This window comes from Schistocerca cancellata, chromosome 1 (assembly GCF_023864275.1).
Source record: "Schistocerca cancellata isolate TAMUIC-IGC-003103 chromosome 1, iqSchCanc2.1, whole genome shotgun sequence".
NCBI classification, from domain to species: Eukaryota; Metazoa; Arthropoda; class Insecta; order Orthoptera; family Acrididae; genus Schistocerca; species Schistocerca cancellata.
The window spans coordinates 141,565,302-141,586,347 of record NC_064626.1 but is presented as its reverse complement, the minus strand read 5'-3'; the positions used below and the strand labels follow the sequence as shown (position 1 = coordinate 141,586,347).

General features: G+C 40.0%; 2 protein-coding genes across 3 annotated transcripts in view; one reads left to right on the top strand and one right to left on the bottom strand.

Moving 5' to 3' along the window:
- LOC126167133 (intraflagellar transport protein 20 homolog) overlaps positions 1 to 18,969 on the bottom strand; it is a 116,019-nt gene extending 97,050 nt beyond the window's left edge. Inside the window, exons 1-2 of one of the 2 annotated variants that reach the window (XM_049920454.1) lie at positions 18,738 to 18,969; positions 14,670 to 14,824 (exon numbers count right to left, since the gene is read on the bottom strand). In XM_049920454.1, coding sequence (XP_049776411.1) covers positions 14,670 to 14,824; positions 18,738 to 18,861 — 279 coding nt within the window. In that variant the 5' untranslated portion in view covers positions 18,862 to 18,969. The other variant, XM_049920455.1, reaches the window with a different exon arrangement.
- A 51-nt stretch (positions 18,970 to 19,020) lies between these two features.
- Positions 19,021 to 21,046, top strand: part of LOC126167117 (BTB/POZ domain-containing adapter for CUL3-mediated RhoA degradation protein 3) — a 117,797-nt gene continuing 115,771 nt past the window's right edge. Inside the window, exon 1 of the mRNA XM_049920453.1 lies at positions 19,021 to 19,530. Coding sequence (XP_049776410.1) covers positions 19,365 to 19,530 — 166 coding nt within the window. The 5' untranslated portion in view covers positions 19,021 to 19,364. The remainder of the gene's footprint in view (positions 19,531 to 21,046) is intronic.

The window sequence follows — 21,046 nt, the reverse complement described above, 5'->3', positions numbered from 1 at the left end:
TGTTCTGGGAAACGTATTGTCGACCCAAAGTCAATTATAAAGGCGAAGGAGGTAGCACAGGCTAGGGTATGATAGATGCAGCAGCATTTGGGTGTGGATACCATCCGGTCCCAGAGCAGAAGAGCGAGAGGAGGAGAGTGCATGTCTGAGTTCCCACATAGAAAAAAGGGCATTATAACTTTCACGATTTTGAGAGGGAAAAGCAAGAAGTCGCTCCTCTGCTACCCGTTTCTTCGGGACAAAGGCTGGTGGGTAATTAGAAGAGCTCAAAATCTCAGCAAAGTGTCGACCCATTGAGTTAGAGATGGCGACTGGGTCCACTAAGGTATCTTGTGCGGCAGTCAGATCAGAGGTTGGGGAAAAACTGGATGTGCCGGATATCTGTCGGAGTCGACTCCAAACAACTGATGAAGGAGTGAAGGTATTAAAGGAGCTGGTAAAGAAATCCCAGCATGCCTTCTTGCTACTGTATATGATGCAATGGCAGCATCCCACACGTAACTGCTCATAGAGGATACAGTTGGCCAATGATGGCAGAAAATGCGAAGAGCACGTCTCTGCTCATTTATTGCATCAGGGCATGCCTCGTTCCACCAAGGAACTGGGGGGTGCCGGGGCAATGGGGAGGTATGAGGTATTGAATGTTCCGCAGCTGTAAGAATAACTTCTGTAACATGAGTGACCTGATCGTCGATGCTAGGAGATTGATGGTCATCAAATGTTGCTAGAGAGGAGAAAAGTGTCCAATTGGCTTGAGAAAACTTTCAGTGTCTTGGGCGCATAGATGGCAGTTGTGGCTGTAATCAAAGGACACACAGAAAATGGTCACTCCAGGGTGTGTATCGGCAAGAGCAAACCATTCAAAGCGCTGAGGTAGCTGAATAGTACCGCCTGAAAGATACAAATGAGAGTATGTTGACATGGAGGCAGTCAAAAATGTGGGTTCCCCAGTGTCGAGGCAAACAAGATCTATTTGCTGGAAGAGGTCAATCAATAGGGACTCACTCGGACAAGGATGCGGAGATCACCAAAGCGGGTGGTGGGCATTGCAGTAAATAGGGGGGTGGAAGCTGACCAAGGAGATGAAGACGACCAGCTCTTGCTATTAGTGTGGATGATGGAATGTATATGGTACAAAGAGAGAAGGTAAATGCAGAAAGGGAAAGACATACAGTAACAGCTTAGAAGGAACTGTGTAAGTGGATTGGATGATAATGGATAGTATCACGGAGAAGAATCAAGTCCCCCGTGTGCCGAAATGCCAGCAACAGAGGGGAGATCAAACCAGACTGATTGTAAATGAGGGAAGACAAAGCAATCGTGGCAACATATCTTTTTTTCCTGAAGACAGAAGACGATTGGGGAGTAGGATTGTAAGAGGATCGACAGTTCATCCTGACTGGAGTAAATTCTGCTGATATTCCCATGGATAATTGACATAGGGTGGACAAAAAAGGAAAAATCTCACCACGGTTCCCATCAACTCAGCAACCACTGAGAGCTGGTGGCCGACGGCACGGAATGGCATTCAGCCAGAGGCTGACCCATAGGCTGTTCAGAGGCAGCTCCTGCTGCCAGTGATCGGCTGGTGGACGGCTGCCAGCGGTGTGTCTCGATGACATGGAAGGTGGCCGAGACTGGCTACCACTGGATGGCACTGTAGAAAAGACACGTGGTGGTGGAGAAGGAGAGGAACTGTTTTTGTTATGAGCCTTCTTGAAGCAGGACATTGAGATGAAGGAGGAGTTGAGAGTTGTGAGGTCTGGGTACATAAAAAATCTTCATGAGTAGACTCTTTTTTGGAAGTCCGAGAATCCAATTTTGGAGCCTGTGATTTAGCAGGAGCCAATGAAATTTTGAGCCTTACAGTGAGCAGGTGATAGTGGGGAGATCAAATGAGTGATCTCTGGGCTGGCTGATCTGATGACCGTGGCGCTAAAGGTAAGATCGCAAGTTCACATGGTTAACTCCTTAATAGGTTGAAGAGACGGGAGGAGAGTGCTATATTTACCAGCTGGGAGCACAGTGGGCTTTCTACTGGAGAATAATTTACGAGCAGCACAGGTAGATTCCTTTTCCTTCACTTAGACTTATAAATAGGGCAATCTCTAAAAAAAGCAGCATGGTCGCCCATACAGTTGATGCAACAAGGGGATGGGTCTGGACAATCACCCTCATGGGCACACCTGCCACAGGTAATGCATTTGGCCGTATTTGAACATGACTGGCTGGTATGATTAAACTTATGACACCAATAGCAATGCGAAGGGTTGGGGATGTAAGGGCAAACTGAAATTATATCCTGCTTTAATGGTGGATGTAAGCTGAACTTCATCAAACATCAAGAAGAGAGTGCGGGTCTGTTACTCCCTGATCAGACAGGTCATTTTGAATGTCCTCATTTGATAATCTGTTGAGTGATCTTGTATAAACCACCCCACATGATGAGTTTAAAGTATGGTGCGCTTCCACTTGAACAGGGAAGGTGTTCAGTAGTGTAGTTCGAAGCAATTTTTGTGCCTGAAAAAGGGGGGGGGGGGGGTGTAAAAAATGTGTGGTTCTTCTCATTGTATAAATACTATCTAGAGCACTTACATAATTAGACAATAAAGTTACTGCTTTGGCAGAAGAATAATAAGTTGAAAAAAAAAACCACTGGTGATAAAATACTGCTTATAAAAGTATGCTGCAACATTCGCCTCTTAGACATGGTACCACTGTAATGCGAGCATATTTTTCTATATTTCCTGCTTGGGCAGCACATAGCAGTCTGACACAAACACCTGCTCAGAACAGCACAGTGGTGCTGGAGGACTGGACAGACTAAGCTGCATGAGCACTTGCTAGGAACGCAAATCTTGGCAGCTAGATATAAAGTATGCATCCTCCTCTAAGGTTCAAAATGGAGTTTTATATTCAGGCGCAAAGGTCCAAATCTGGTGCAAATTTCCATAGTGCACACATTGTTGAAACACTTTACTCCCTCCACAGGATACCGTTACTGTGCAACCCCAACTGCTTACACCATATCTCCCAAACTAAAATTCTTGGCCTCCAACACCTGGAAGAGCACACCAGACACCACTTCAAGAAGTTCTCAAATTTAATGACATTGAACACCTATAATATCCTACTACTGAAGCCCTCATAGCACTTAGACCATGCCTTGCTGACCTTTTCAATCTGCCACATTCCCAGGAACTCCCTTCCAACATCCCACAAAACCCAGAACTTAAACAGACCCAGAAAACTGTTGCCAACCTGTCCATCGAAAGCCTCGATCTTCTCACCTTCAGCTTTACATATGAATCCAACCATGCTGGACTTGTAGGTAAAGACCTATAGTGGAAACACTTTTCTGCTACCACCCCAGCAAACAAAAGCCAACTTAATCCCAACAGTGAACATAGCTTTGCCAGTACAGTCCACTATCCATGTCGCTCCACCTCTCCCACCTAACCACTCCTTGGCTGCCTTCCAGGAACTCTTTATGTTCAACTTAGCATCATCCTCCTTCTCCAGGTCCCCTGCTAAGAACACACACCAATCAGTGGAACAAACCTTAAGACAGACCCTGATTTAATCGTCCTCCATACGAATGCTCCATCACCATCACGATGAACCAGTGACAGAAGGCATCCGCCAACTGTCTGACTCTTTCACCTACAAGCCTTATCATAGCTCAGAAGTCCAGCGTAAGCTCCAATCCTTACTTGAGTCCTTAGGCCCATCCCAGAATCTCTCACCTAAATTCTCTCCCTCCTCAACCGCTCCCCACCCACCACCACCACCACCACCACCACCACCACACACACTCTCCATCTACATACTTCCCAAACTTCAAAAAGCCAACAATCCTGGATGTCTCATTGTAGTTTGTAGCCTAACCTCTCATATTAATGACACAAATGACTTCCTTCACTTTTTTTTTTTTTTTTTTTTTTTTTTTGTGGTTTTAGGGCGCACAACTTCAATGGTCATTAGCGCCCTGACTACTCTAAAAATGCACCGCAAGGCACAAGTTGACAACAACAACTAAAAGGGAAAACACAATAAAAGACAGACGGACAGGCAGAGGATTAAAAAACATCATCAAATGTCCTTAGCGAGGTTTGTCAAATTGATAAAACAAAGAACACGAGCAGCTGCTCGTGGGTCATCCGCTAAAATGGCATCAAAAGTATTAGGCAGGTTAAGATCGAGGCGCAGTGTGGTAAGATCTGGACAGGACATTAAAATGTGCCTAACCGTCAGCAAGTGCCCACATGGGCAGAACGGCGCCAGCGCAGCCGTCAGCAGATGGCGATGGCTGAACCGGCAGTGTCCAATTCTTAACCTTGCTAAAACGACCTCCTCCCGCCAAGAAGGGCGTGAGGAGGACGTCCAAGCCACGGGAAGAGGTTTTAAGGCCCGAAGCTTGTTGTCGGTAAGTGCAGCCCAATCGGCATGCCACAGCGACACGACGCGCCGACAAATGACCCTGCTAAAATCGGACGAAGGGACACAACAAGAAGCTGTCCGAGGCTGGAGGACCGCAGCCTTGGCCGCGGCATCTGCAGCTTCGTTCCCAGGGATACCGACATGGCCAGGAACCCACATAAAGCTAACCAGCGTACCGACGTCCACCAGACTTCCTTCACTGACCCTCAACCGTTGCTGCTGCTATACTATCTACATCTCTACTTTCACTTCATCTACCCTTACAAAGCGGGTTGACAACCAGTATTGATATAACCAGCAATAAATAAACTAATATGTGTATTTTCATCTCTGATTTAAGCAACAGGCTTTGGCATTTCATTATGTCATCATCAGGCACTCTATGGTAACATAGGGGCTGAGCTTATATTGCCAGACAAAATATCATGCAAAAGTGAACCAGTATCTGCACCAGCACATGTAACACAGCTGTAGACTCGAACACCTGAGTCATGCTCAGATTGTTTACAAGTGTGTAGCCATGTTACATACATTGGTGTGGATACTGATTTGCTTTTGCATGATATATTGTCTGGCAATACAAACTCAGGCATAATGTTATCATAGAGGGCCTGATGGTGGATACAGAAACCAGTTACCTCTTAAATAAATCAGACATGAAAATACAACTGTTGGTTTATTTATGGTTGGTTATAGATCTCTACTCATTACTGTTGATGCCATCTCCCTACACATCAACATCCTCCATGTCCATGGCCTTGCCACTATTGAACACTACCTCTCCCAACACCCTTCAGATGGCAAACCCACGACCTCATTCCTTATCATTAAGCCAATTTGAATTTGCATGGGCAACAGCCTGATTGACTAACTTCAATGCTAGTTAACACAGAAATGGTACAACATACTGATTTTTTCTTAACAATTGGATGGTTTTATGCATCAACCGACCAAGCACCATTTTGTACATTTTTAGAGCTTTGCACCCAGTCGTGTGCGGAGGAGTAAACTATTCATAAGAAAGTTGACATCAATATGGTTGAATTTTCAACAGGAAGTTAATTTGAACCAAGTGCCAAATATTCCACCTCAATTATTATATTTTGTATCAGTTGACTAATCACATAATCTTAGCTTTATTTTGAACAGTTAGCTATGCGGCAAATGAGTGTCATTTTGTCACATGGTGCATTAATGCTTTGTCTGCACACTTTCTTTGGCTCTCTCTCCTGTGGGTTGTGTGTTTGTGATTGTGAGACAAACCTCTAATAACATATTTTATAGTTTTCACTGTTCTTAAGCACTGTCTGGAAAATGGAAATGTATAAACCATGAACAGAATGTATAACAGAATTGTGAAGAAGAAGAAGAAGAAGAAGAAGAAACTCGAAACTCATGTTACTTTCTTTAATATAACATTGGCAATTTGTAGTGTAATACTGCATATTACTTGTAGGTTGTTCTAGTTATGTTCCATGAAAGTGACCTTCTGCGTTACTACGTTTAATAAAGCATCTGGTTTTCCATACACAGGAACTTGAAGCTGCAGCAGGCCCCCCAGTCAGCTACCTTTGCAACACTAGGTACAGTACTTGATCACTCATATAAATTAGCTCTTGATCTCCCTGAGTCCAGTAAGGTCTAATTTAAGGCCCGTAACTACCGTATAGTCATATCATGAAAGAAGTAATGTTTCCAATTTGGGTGCTGTGAGCCCAACTGAAATTTCTGTGGACTGTGAAGAAATACTAGATCATGAAATGTCAAATTCCGAAGACATGGGAGTCTCCCCAAATGAGAGACCAAGGAAGGGGCAGACAAGAAAATACCCATCACAAAACAGACAAATAAGGATGACAAAATACATTAGAAATTAGACATACATAACCTAAAGTGGCAAAGTAAAGAAAAGAAAGTTTTCAGAGGATATCTCTGCCCCTGTAAATGTTTTACTAAGTAAGGAAAGGATACTTTAAAAGAAAAGTTTGGAAAATTCTGCAATACTGACTTACATGATGCTCAAACAGCACTTATTTGCACTATGGTATCAGAAAATGAAGCAAAAAGGAAGAACGTTAAGAATTCACAGATAACGACGAAACCAAGGATGTACAAAATATGTGGGATACCTATATGTAACACTTTCTTTCTCCAGACTTTTAGAATATCCAGTGGAAAGATACATCTGGCTCTAAAGAAAATTAAATCACCACAAAGCATTAGGGACCTACGATGAGTGGGTGGCAGAAAAAACACGCTTCCTGAAGAAGTAATAAATCACATTAGAAAATTATCTAAATACAAATCTCACTACAGAAGAAACAAAACAAGTAGAGAATTCCTCACCCCAGAAATTACACTCAATGCCATGTACAGTTTGTACAAAGAAGAATAGTCAGACCCTGTATAACTGGCATCTTAAAAGAAAATATACTTGTTAAAATTTAATTTATGAAGAAAGAAGCTAAAAAAATAAACATGTAATGTTTGTGACACATCTGACAGTCTCATAAAAAATTGTGATGATTCAGTGGCAGCAAACGATAAGAGCAACAAAAAATACTCACCTTAATATAGCGAAGGCTGCTCATGATCTGAAATCTTCGGATATTTTCAGAGTAAAAGAAGATGAGAATAAACAATTCTTTGTTTTGACCTCGAAAAAACACTTCCGCTTCCACAAATTCCTACGAACATTCTGCTCTACAAGTGACAGCTGTGGCTATATAACCTAGTTACTCATAATGCTAATAATGACAAAGGATACTACTATATCTGGTTAGAGAGTGAGGCACAATGTGGAGCACAGGAAGCAGCATCCTGTTTATTAAAACAGTCAATGGAACACGTATTGACAGCCAAAGAAGTAATTTTGTGGTCTGATTCATGAGGTGGACAGAATACGAACATCACGATGGTTCTAATGCTAAAATCAGTTTTAGATCAGCATCCTGCATTGCAGAAAATAAGGTAGAGGTTTCTTATACCTTCACATTGCTTTCTTCCAAATGACTGATTTTGAAGGCATAGAATACACTCTCACACTGCAAAAGAGTCTTTATACACCAGGCAATTACATGAATGTCACGAAAATGTGTTGCAAAAGAAATCCTGTTACTGTCCATAGAATGAAAGTTCAATATTTCAAGGGTATGTCAAATATAGAAAACAGCATAGTAATTCATGAAACCAACTCCCAGAATGAGAAAAGAAACTTGTTGTACGTGAGAGACATGGAATTGTTGTACAGACAAACCATTCAATATACTGTTCAAAACTGAATTTAATGGTGAACCATTTTAAGTTGACATTGGGAAGAAATCAGCTGATCGATCTTCTCAAATGCAGAACACAATTAATTTTCATGCCCTCTTAACACCTCTATAGCTAAATAGGAAGACAATTTTTGAAGTCAAGCTAAAAGATATTCAATCTCTAATGGATGTTATTCCAAATTATGCACAAGATTTTTACCGCAAACTCTTCACCCACCCTGAATTCGAGGGTGACATTGATGGCTTCAACTGCTCATGCAGTTTCTAGAACCTTTGTAAGATGTAAGAGCTTTTATTATAATTTATAATAAAAATGAAGTAGCTTAACTTTATTTAAATTAAATGTATGCAATAGTTTTGGAATGTTGCAAAAGCTATCAAGTATTGATGTATTCAAATCAGTTGTGTAAATGTTAAGAATCAATGTTAGTAACAGTAAAATATATTTACATCTTCAAACTCATTAAAATATATTATTTATTGTCATAATTTTTTTATTTCTAGATATGTTTTTTAATTACATCAGAAAGAATACATTACTTTCTGGATATATAAGGAGGGTTTTTCTTCAAGTTATATATGCAGGTATTATTTCAATAAATAGGCAAATATCATGCATAAACCAAGAATAGTAATGCTATTTTCCTCATGTATCAGTTAAATATCATTAAATATAGCCTGAGCTAATAGAATCATATTGTATTTTGTGAAATCAATGACAGTACATTCTTCTCTAGTCTGCATCACTTGACTAAGCGGTATGCTTGAACTTGCAAGTCAGATAATGCAAAATGCAGGAAAGAACATCATATATAAAAGTATCACGTGACCAAGCACCATTTCTATATAAAATCAGAGTATGTTATATTTTACATGATTTTAAGATATGAGCATGTAAATTTAATTCAGTTTTATTATTTTACTTCTTAAAAAACTAGATTTGGTACAGATGTTGAATTCATATTACACTTTCACATATTGATTAATATCTCAAAATCAAGTTTTGACACTTGGTCAACTGATGTGGAAACTGTCCAATTATTTCTCAGCACAACCAACCCACCAATACCCTTACAAGCTTTTGAGACTGTTTCTGACCACCCCATACATACAAAGAAATCTGGAGCCTGACCACTGGCATCCATCTGACACATTCCAATACCAACCTGTCACCTGAGTCACCTAACAGAAATCTTCCCGGCCACCCCAACTCCTTGTCTGGGGCAGGTTCACTGATGACATCTTCATGATCTAGATCGAGGGCAAGACATCCTATCCTCATTCCTCCTCAGCTCAAAACCTTCTCTCCTACTTGCTTAATTTGGTCCTCCTTGGCCCAATGTGTTACCTTCCTGGACATTGACTTCCATGTCTCTGTTCATACTTCTGTGCATACCAATCTCACTAACCATTAACAGTACCTGCATTCTGATAGCTGCATCTCTTTCACACCAAAGAATAACTCCTACAAAGTCTGGCCTCCCTTGGCCACTTACAATAATGAAAATTACCTTGCCCAGTATGCCGAATGTCTCCTTAAGGTCGTCACTGACAGTCGTCTCCAATCTCAGCCCATAGACAGATTTCCCACATCATACCCTCACGCAACCCTAATCCTCCCACTGCCAAGAACCAGCTGCAAAGTGTACCCATCATCACCCTATATTATCCTGGATTGAAACAACTGAATTATATTCTTTGAGAATGATTATTTATCATTGCGCCTGGAAATGAGGAACGTTCTACCCACCCTTTTCGAAAAAGTATTCCACCAATCATCCAGTCTATTCAATCCCTATGCCACAGCACTCCCAACCCCTGCCACATGGGTCATATCTGTGATAGAGAGATCCAGATGCAAGATCTGTATGATACACACACCCAGTATACTCTACTTCTCTGTCACAGGCTCATTCTATGCTCTTAGAGGTAGGGTCACTTTTGGAAGCAGCCATGTCATATACCAGCTCTGTTGGAATTTCTGCACAGCATTTTATGTGGCCATGACTACCAGCAATCTGTTTGCCATTGGCAAACTGTGGCTAAAAGGAAAGTAGATCACCCAGTGGTAAAACACATTATTGAGCACAACACACTTGATAACAATAGTTCCTTCACAAACAATGCCATCTGTATCAAACCCCATCCCCAAACACCCCCTTCTCTAAACAACATAAATGGGAGCTGTCCTTCCAACACATCCTTCATTCCTATAATCTACCTGGCCTCAGTTTCTGCCCCCAGTGCTCCTGCAATATTGCAATAACACCTAGAACAACTCATGACAGATATTCCACAATCTGTAAATTACCCAAATGGTATTACTGTCACAATTCAACAAATGCTAAACATCTCAGACACATTCACACCATGACCTTAAATCTAACCTTTCTAAATGTTATAAGGGATAGATACCTGCTCACCATACAGAGGAGGCACTAAGTTACAGACAGGCACAATGGGAAGGAGTGCTGAAATATTTAAGTTTTCGGACAATGTCTTCCTCCTGCAGTAAAACACACACACACATTGTCATTGTCTTGGGGTGCTAGAGACTGTGACAGTGGCCATGTGTGTGTGTGTGTGTGTGTGTGTGTGTGTGTGTGTGTGTGTGTGTGTAAGACCTGTTCCAAAACCTTTATATTTTGGCACTTTTCCATTGTGCCAGTCTGGGATTCAATGCATTCTCTATATGGTGAGTAGCAATGTATCATTTCCATATTATTTTGTAGAGAGGTTCTGGTAGAACATAAATGCTATGGAGTAAAGGAGGTGCTCACTGAAACCAGAAGTGTTGAGTAGAGAACAGGTAAACACAAAAAAAGGAAAGAAAGAAAACTTGCTAGCTTTCAGAGTAATAATTTTTCGAACTGCTCTCTCCTCTAGGCCTGTACATGATGCCAGTTGGATAGACAGTGCCTGTGCTGCATCTCGGTAGATGAGCAAGGCTGAGGTGTGGGTTGTGTCGTATGAGGTTGTTGGAGGGAGAGAGAGGAAGGGAGGTTGGGGATGGAAGGCTAACAGCTCAGAGGGAGTCAGTTCGTTCTCTGGCTAGGAATGTGGGAGGGAGGGGCAGTAAGTGCATGCATGGGCTAGGCATGTAATTCATGGTTGTTGGAGCCGGTGGGAAGTGGCGACGTGGTGAGGATATTGGGGCACTCAAATGGGAATCCCTGAAGGGAAAGCAACATTCTGTTTGAGAAACACTATTGAGAGATTTTACAGGACTGGCATCTGAAGCTGACTGCAGAACACTCCTAATGCCACCAACACAAATTTCACATAAGGACCACGAAGATAAGGTATGAGTAATTAGGGCTCATAGAGAGCCATATAGACAGTCTTTTTTCCCGACTCTTTTTCCATGTGGAATAGGAAAGGAAATGATTAGTAGTGGTAAAGGGTACTCGCAGCTGTGAATCCTACAGTGACTTGTGCAATCAGTAAATAGATGTAGATGTTTACCAGAGACTGAGGCCAAGATGATTATAAGAGCAAGGGATGTGTTGCAACCGTGTAGTTCAGGGAAACATGGTAGAGAGAATAAAACAGAAGGCCTGGATTGTGAAGCAACCACTTAAATTAAGCATGTTATGCTCAGCTGGATGCTGTGCATTTGGTGGTCAACTTTTTTCTTGGCAACAGTTTGGCATTGGCCATTCTTCCTGTGGACAGCTGTTTGGTAATCATACCAACATTAAAGGCTCAGCAGCATTTCCAGCAGAGGTCGTAAATGACATGGCTGCTTTCACAGGTGGCTCGGCCTCTGATGGGGTAGGATAAGCCTATGACAGGACTTGTGTAGGAATTGCTGGGAGGGTGGATTGGGCAGGTGTCACACCCTGGTATTCCACAGGGATATGATCCCCGTGGAAAGGGTTGGGAGAGGCATAGGGATGGACTAGGATGTTGTGTAGGTTGGGTGGATGGCAGAACACCATTTTAGGAGGGGTGGGAAGGATCTAGAGTAGGATATCCCTTGTTTCATATCATAATGAGAGGTAATCAAAGCGCTTAGGAAGGATAAGGTTCAGCTGTTCCAGTTCAGAATGGTACCCTTAAGAATTTGCAAGTGTTCCAAGGCAAAATCAATTATTGCCTCAAGTAGCCTTAAAAAAAGGGGGGGGGGGGGGCTAAACTGCACCTGCACAGGTCATGAAGGCCCAAAGGTACTGACTGGCCTCTGTGGTAATCCTCAGCCCACAGACGTTACTGGATGGGGATATGGAGAGACATATGGTCAGCACACCAATCTCCCCGTTGTGTGTCAGTTTACGAGACCAGAGCAACTACTTCTCAATCAAGAGCTCCTCAGTTTGCTTCAGAAGAGCTGAGTGCATCCCACTGGCCAACAGTGCTCGGCAGACAAGACGGTCACTCACTCAAGTGTTAGCCCAGCCCAACAGTGCTTAACTTCAGTGACCTGACTGGAACCAGTGCTACCAGTGCAGCAAGACTGTTGGCCCCTCAAGTATCCTACGTCACTCATTTTTTGAAGCTTTATGGGTATGGCACAAATGTTGAGTTATCCCAGGCGAATTTTCAATTAAAAGCAAGCTCAAATCAGCATACACCGTTGAGCAGCATACCAATCAAGATAGCACCTGGTCCTAACTTCTTTTAGATGCTTCTGCCCACAGAAATTGGCACAGATTCATCACAAATTTTCAAATGGTTCCAGGAGGCCTTCAGTTTTTGCATAACAAATGTTGTCATCAACACAAGAACAATATTCTTAAATATGAAAAGAGATCCTATTGATTATTTTTGGTGTACAGAAAGTTGCAATCTTTTTATATGGCAACAAATTGCACCTAATTACTGACCACTCATCTACTTTTCTTCTTTGGTGCAAAAGCCATACTGCCCAATTCTACTGAGGACCAGTTCCAGCACTGGACTTCACAATTTTCAAATTTTCAATTTTGAATTTATTACTGTCAACCTCAACAAAATTCAAATGGTGGTGATTTTCTAAACCACTCCAATTTTTTTCTTCTTTTTTTCCCACTACTAGCATATCTGCCTGTCCTGCGTTTAAACAACTGTCCTCTTGAGATCATCAAGTGCACAAGGATAGTTCTTATGATGATTTACTGCATGTTTTAACTGGTTCTAAGCTAGTTTAATCTGGTTTGTGCAAGCAGGTACAATAGGCCCACCTACCTACTGGCTTGATTCCTGCTTCCTGGAGGGAGGTGTTCACAAGGTGGCTACAGTGTGCTCGTGCATCTTCCTCTTAACAGATGTTCCCTTGGCTGTAGTGCAGGGCTGGGCAACTGTTTCAAGGATACTGTCTCAGTACTGCACAACTCACAAATTACCCTTGCAGTGATAAGTGGTGTTAAAAACGTGGCTGTATGCAGATTTTGTGTGGTGAAAAGAATATTAAGCAACAGGCTTCCAACCAAAAACCGAGCAAGGTGGCGCAGTGGTTAGCACACTGGACTCGCATTCGGGAGGTTGACGGTTCAATCCTGCGTCCGGCCCTTTTGATTTAGGTTTTCCGTGATTTCCCTAAATCGCTCCAGGCAATTGCCGGTATGGTTCCTTTGAAAGGGCACGGCCGACTTCCTTCCCCGTCCTTCCCTAATCCTATGAGACCGATGACCTCGCTGTTTGGTCTCTTCCCCCAAACAACCCAACCCAACTCCAACCAAAAGAGGACAAACTATGGAGTCATAGGGGTGATGAACTACTACTTTTGAGCACTTTAGAATGTCTATGAACTGGATATAGAGCTCAATACCCAAGAAAGATTTGCTCTCAAATAGACCATTACATTATCCAAACCTTGAACGAATTCCCCATCATGTCATAGGACATAGCAAAAGCTACAAGGCAAAATCCTATTCTCAGCAAAGTATTATGCTATAATAAGAATGGTGGCTAGCTGCTCTACTGACAACAGAACATCCATCATCATCAATATTATACAATTACAAGCTTTCAAAAGTGTACATGTATGCATGTCCAACCTTCCTGCAATAACGTAACTTGAACTTTCTTCACCAACTGTACCAGGGAATTATAATGATGAAAAATCTTGCTAGGAAATATGCTTCTTGCCCAAAAACAGATGAGGACATTACACACCTTTAGCAGGATTATCAGGCATGTAAAATACATCAATCAATCCCTTGTCAAAATTTCCCCCATGGCCAGAGCATAATCAAATGTCAGTATGCCTGCATACTAATTTTTGTTGTAACAGTTCCCAGCCAGATGTCCAGTTATTAGTAAATTATTAATGCTTTTTGAGCGAACTATCCTTGAACAAACAAAATTATTTTAGAAATACCAAAATCACAATAGCCAAATTGGTTTAAAATCTTCCTCTTTTGATTATAATTTTTGTGTCTTATCCACATCAATGTCATCTCAAGAGTCTACATAACAGACTTTTACTTAACAATGAAGAAATGTTCACTGCTTTTCTTGTCTTAAAAAAAAAAAAATAAATAAATAAATAAAAAAAAAAAATTGACAAATAAAGCTCCGAGTTTCAAACTTTCTCATTTGTAACTCACAATTCCTTCCATAAAACGCAGAATTTTACATTTCTTCAATTAAACTTTATTTCTGTAGACTCCGCTGTTAGCACTTATTATAAAATCTTCACCAACAATGGTAGACAATGGAAAACTTAGTTGCTGTATGCAAATGCAATAAATAATTATTGAAACAGTGGCATAAAATTATTTGTTTTTTCTTGTAATCATAATGTTTCACCAAGTAGCAACTGTGAAGTCTACAGAAACAAACTCTCAGTGATACAACTGAAAATAATAAATAAAATGTTTCATATTTAAAAATGTCATGTGGAATAATCACTCATCATAGGCTCCCATCTGGATATATTAAGTTTTGCTTCGACCATCAACTACTGAATATTATTAAAAATAATTATTGTAAGATGTGAAATATTCTTGAAAGAATCATTATTAATGTTACCTGTAATTGTTGCTGCTCAGACTCCCTCTGTTTTGCTACAGACTTAAGCATATTTCTTATTCCAATTGCTTTCATTTTCTCCCTTTCCACTTCTTTTGCCAAATTTTCCATCACTGATATAAAACCATCAACTAGTTTTTGAAATTCTGTTATTTCTGAAATTGGAAATAGTTTCAAAAATATTCTTTAGGAGTTTAAGTTCAACCACTAAGGTATTGGTTCTGGTGTGTGTGCATTATTAACACCAATGTGCTGTTTGTGAATACAATACAAAGTGCTTTTTATAGTCACATACATGCATTATGGCATTCTAGCTGAATAGATAGAAGTAACCCAACTTTTCAGTGCACCCCCTACTACATATGTGTTTTATATATGACCCTTATCTGCAGCACTGGATAATATGCATTTAGATAATGCTGTAAATCACAGTCGACTTTCATCGAAGTATAGATTTTTCTGAAATAAAAGCAGTGTTCTACGTACCTTGGTGGATAAGTTATGCATTCTGTATGGTACAACATATTATTCTATGGCAAATAGTTAACAGGAATAATAAGAGTAATAGGAATTCAAAACATTTAATTGTAGTAGTTTCGACTGTATAAGCAACATTCCCCGTACAGTAAGCATATAAGCACTAACCAATGTTTCAGCACATTTGGATTCTATGGTGCTATAAAATAAGTCATTTCTGTAATGCTCACGCTACAGATTCTCCGGTACAAGATTTTTAGTGGTGATAAAGGCAATATACGATGTTTGAAACTTAGTGTAAACTCACAGTATCCCAGTAATGAATATACTCAGCAGCCTTCACATATATATGCACACACAGGTAATTGTAAAGGAAAACAACTAAGAAACAATATCATAATAATAATGTCAGGCAGTAAGTCAAAATCTGTATGGGAGAGTTTAAAAAGTGAAACAGGGAAGATACATGAAGAACGGGAAATTACTCTTATAAATGCTGACAATATCAATACCGTCTAAAAATACCTAACAAAATGATTACTTTATACATGCTTAACAAAACATTTATGAAACTAAATTTAGCTTATCAGGGTAAACTTAGGTATCACACATCTGCATAGAGCATGAGGTTAGTTCCAACGAGTGACTATGAAGTAGTAATGGACCAGTATCACTTATAATCCATACTGCTTCACAAATTGCAAAACCCTTGACTCACATTGTTAATTTACCATTTACCCCACAGATTAAAAATCTCAAAAGTGATACCCCTATTCGAGAGTGGTATGAGGCATAAAACTGAAAATTATTTACCTATTCACTGTTCTTGGCATTCTCTACAGTTACTAGAGACTAATGAAACAATGAATTGCCAAATACTATACTTAAATAATCATGATCTACTGAATAATAATAAATATGGCTTTCAAACAGGTAGAAACAGCAATAATGGATTGCACAGATGAAACAGTCAGAAACTTCAATAACAATGGTAGTGTTACAGGAATTAATTTAGATCTTTCTTAAGCTTTCAATACTATTAGTCATGAAATTCTTTTAGATAAGTTGGACGCAATGGCGATTTCAATCATATTTGGAAAACAGATCACAGGTTGTGGAACTCATATCAGCTCACTGTAACCATAAAATCAGACTAGTATCTGATGCAAAGTAAGTCAAAATAAGTGTACTGAAGGGTAGTGTGTGAGGTCACCTTCTGTTCCTTATTTATTTAAATGACGTACACACCTTAGAAACTGCAGCCAAGGTCATGTTGTTTGCAGATGATACTAGTTTACTAGTGAGCAATGTTAAGAAATCTGTCCACAACAACTGATAAAGCCCTCAAGTCCTTGGATTCAGGGTTCAATGCCAACAGGCTGACCCTTAATGTGAAAAAAAAGAAAGAAAATCATTGTATTCAATTTGGAAAGATGAATCAAAAGTAAGATTTCCAGCTGGTACTGCGCAGAAATGAGTTAGGAGTATGGGACATGAAACTTTTGATCAAGACAAATTAGAAAGACCACATAACTAAACTCTCCCAGAGACTCAGTTCTGCATGTTGCATTCTGAGTATTACTTCTAAAGTTTGCTGTTTAGATGGTGCTAGATGTGCTTATTTTGATTACTTTCAGTCCCTTGTAGCTCACGGATAGTGTTTTGAGGTAAAATTTATAGCTGATCAAATGAAATTTTTGTTACAGAACAGGGCTACCCAAATCTTGTCATATAGCTCTGCTAGGGCCCACTGCAAGCTCCTATTTAAAATGTTGTGTTTGCTTACTGTACCCTCTCTGTACATATACAAATATGTGTTGATGACAAGAGCTGACTTTGTGACCTGTAAGCCAATCGCACCTACCACAGTTACATCACTCACAACTGTCGATCCACCTTATAAAACAAGTAAGAACAACTCACACTCAAAGATATGTGACCCCACTTTGGCGTCATTCTTTATAACAAGCTGCCAACTTACATAAAGAGACTGGTGAACGAAACACCTTTTAAAGCAGAGTTAAAATCATTTCTGTTGATAAGTGTGAATATATTAGCTTACTGGAATATTAGGCCCTACTTACTGCTCAGTTTTTTTGATTGTCAACAGATGTACCATCTACGCTTAATTCGTCTTTGCAAAAGAATGTTTCTGCTAATGATCATCTTGGGGCTGAATGTAATGTTTCTGCTGTGGATTTTTTTGCTTCAGATGTAGTGTCACACACACGCTCAGAGAAGGGATATGGTGCTAGACTAGCTGTGATGCCTATAGAATCAGTAGGTTTTTGTGTTTCTGTGTGTTACACTTTTCTGCAGTGTTATATAAAAACGTTTGTGTGTTTTTCTTTTTTCAGAAGTGTTTTATATCAAAGGTTCAATTATAGTTATAGCACCGATTTATTTCTTGTGCATATCGTATTTTCCAACAGTACAAAACATGTTCATTCATTTTCTGTAGTTTTTTTATATCAAAACTTCATGTTGCAATTACATCATTGATTTATTTGTTGGGCATGTCACAATTCCAATATACAGTGTGTGCTTCAGATTATCCTTCCAGTCATGTACTGAGTAAGGTTGCTATGTCAGTCTTAATGCACTGGACTCACAAAAAATTCGCAATGAGTGGGTTTTATTCCCCGTCCGGCCATCCTCACTTAGGTTTTCCCAAGTTGCTAAGGTGAATGCTGGGATGGATCCTTTGAATAGGTCATGGCGAACATCCTGTCTTATCCTCACTGGGGGGGCAATTCTATAAGTTTGTCAGGGGGGGGGGGGGGAGGGTTGGGGGAATGGAATACGGCTCAACAAAAGGAGAGTTGGGGTGCTCTACCGACAAATTGGTAAAATTTGTTGCTGCTTAAAGTAGTTTTTGGTAACTGTTTTGGAGTTCAGGGTATAAAATTTGTATTAATAAATAATAAAACGCCTATTTTAAGTTAAATGATATTTATTGGTTTAGGTAGTAAGCTATCTGCCCCTCTTATTCTTCTGTTAAAATGTGTTTGGAATACACTGCAGTCTATACTGCTACATAATTATAAAAAAAATGATTGAATCTGTTGCATTAATTTATTCGCTGATTTCTTAAGTCATTTTATCTGGTGTAATATGATACTTTTATGGACGGGCTATAGCCCCCATGCCCCACCGCGCCCCGTTGCCACCCCCCTGTCCTCACTTAATCCTATAATATAAACAACGGGTTTCAGACACTGCTGTACTGAATAGTCTTAAGGATGAATAAATAAACAACACTGGGAGTTAACCAAAATACCAAATTACGTGTCGAACTCTGTACCTACTAAATTCCAAGCAAATCAAAAACTTTTGGCACAAACTATGAACCTTATAAATGAAAACAAGGCCCACTGTATGCCATACATTAATGTTCTTTATTTTCTATTTAAAATTTTTACTTACTGAAGTAAAGAACATTGATGTACATGTTTTCATTTGTAAAACTTTTTGGGGCTGTGGACACACACTGAACCAAAATTTACTATCTTTATACCACCTTCAATCGACCAAATGCATACCGCATGTTAAATGTTCTCACGCTATACAAAATGAATGAAATATAGTTACTTTCCACAAAAGTTTTGCATTCTTCATTCAGCTCATTTGTCTGTTCGGCTACTTCCGGTTCGAGAATTCGTATTTTGGTCAAGTCATCGAAATAAATTCCTAGCTTTGCGAGCATTTCTGTCATATTCAATACCGCAAACACAACCACCCTTTATGTATAGATTGTATACACTCTACAGTTGACATAAACTAAGGTGCGCAGCTTTTCACATATAAAACGAGCTATTCCAAAGATGCGTACTTTGCAGTATCTGAGTATCTGACGTCGCAGATTCTGGACGAACAGTCGCATTACACGCTCGAGAGCAATTCACCGTATCGATGGTTGTAACTCATATTGCAAAACTTGTCATTTCGATTTCATTATCGTTGTGGGTACAGTTTGCCGCTACGTGAAAGATTAGGGTTATGAGTGTATAGAATGGTTAGTGTAGTGCGAAACTGATAAGAAGAGGAACTAGTGAGACGCATCTATATTTCCAAAGTTCCATTACCTACAGATGCTAATTAATGCCGTCATTTGCATTCGCTAACTTGATTGGAATGACATTCACGCCTTCAGATTGGTTTCATATCTGACTAGTAAGGGATACTTTAAAACTCCATTAAGTATTAGGCTTATCAAAAATGTCTGGTGATCATAAAACCGTAATCAAAGGCAACCCATCCCAGTATGTTAAGCTTAACATTGGAGGGTCCCTTCATTATACAACCATTGGAACTTTAACCAAACACGATACTATGCTGAGAGCTATGTTTAGTGGCCGTATGGAAGTGTTGACAGATTCTGAGGGTAAGAAATTTTAAAGCATTTGCACCATACGTGTCAGTTTAACCTAAAAACCTGATTGGTGAACTACTTGTCATTATCAGAGAATTGTGAGTGCTGCTTATTGCCCACAGAAGTACATTAACACTAACGCAAACTTGTTATACTCCAAAATAATAGCCTAATTGAGCATCATGCCCATTGTCTGATGCTAGTTTTAGTTCTTAACATGTCACTATTTTGTAATTGAGGGGTATGCATATATGTCAAACTAGCTACCTTTAGGGCAATAATTCACTAAAGGTTGTTTCTCCTCAGAGTGTCTCTTATACAAAGTGCCTGAAGCTGATTTCTGTCACACTTCCTAGTCTTCCTCCTTTGTGTTGTTTCTGATTCTGAAATTGTCTCATTTCACCTTACTTCATCGGCTACATCTGTGCTCTCAACACAGTTTGTGTTGCTTTAGAATCAGTAACAGTTCATCATACAAGACTTGTTGCCAATATGTAGCAGTTTACTTTCCAGTTTGTCTTATAGTGGTCACTTCCCAGTCTGTGCCCTGGTGGCTCTGCAGACTGCAAATTATTGACTAGTTTTGCCGGCGTAACACTAAGAGTATGAGATTTTTAATGCTTAGCAGTTTAGCCAAGTTAACAATGGTCCATAGTAATTTTTTTACAGTATTGAACTGAAATATTTTGTCAGTGTCCATTCACATTAAAGAGAATGTGGCCCATAAGTGTTGCGTGGCAGACAGAAACATGAATCAGTACATACTTTACTACCTTTACAGCAATCACTGGTTTCATAACATAGGCTTAAGTGCACTTAGTACCATACACACAACCTTATAGGTACCCAAACATATCCTGTCGAACAGGGTTTGGGCAGCTCGTTTGTGTGTGTGTGTGTGTGTGTGTGTGTGTGTGTGTGTGTGTGTGTGTGTGTGTGTGTGAGAGAGAGAGAGAGAGAGAGAGAGAGAGAGAGAGAGAGAGAGAGAGAGGGGGGGGGGGGTGGGGGGGAGAGAGAGGGGGAGGGGGGAGAGAGAGAGAGAGAGAGAGAGAGAGAGAGAGAGAGGGGGAGGGAGGGAGAGGGAACACCTACTTAAATTGTAAAAAATATGAGAGCTAGTCATTTCTCTCCCCTGCTTCATGTGTGTATGTGCCACACAGCAGTCAATTACAGTTGAGTGGTTTGCTTGCATCCAAGAACTTTTGTTATGCAATTTATTATTTGTATGTACTGTGTTTGAATGAATTTAATATAAGAGTTGTTTAATGAAATATTTGACACTGAATCAGTAAGTCATAAAACTAATGCATCATTTTCACTTAATGTTAATATTTTCCTGTAAAATGCCAATCAGAAAAATTTGCATTCAGTATTACACTGTTTCATTATTTGTGAATATTAATGCACAGTGCACTACTCAGATTTTGTTTCACACCTTGTCCCATAAGGGCCACAGCCTAGCTCGCCGGAATGGAGAGCTGAGTCCAGTCTACTACATCAGGATTGCGGGCTAGTAGATCAGGAGTAG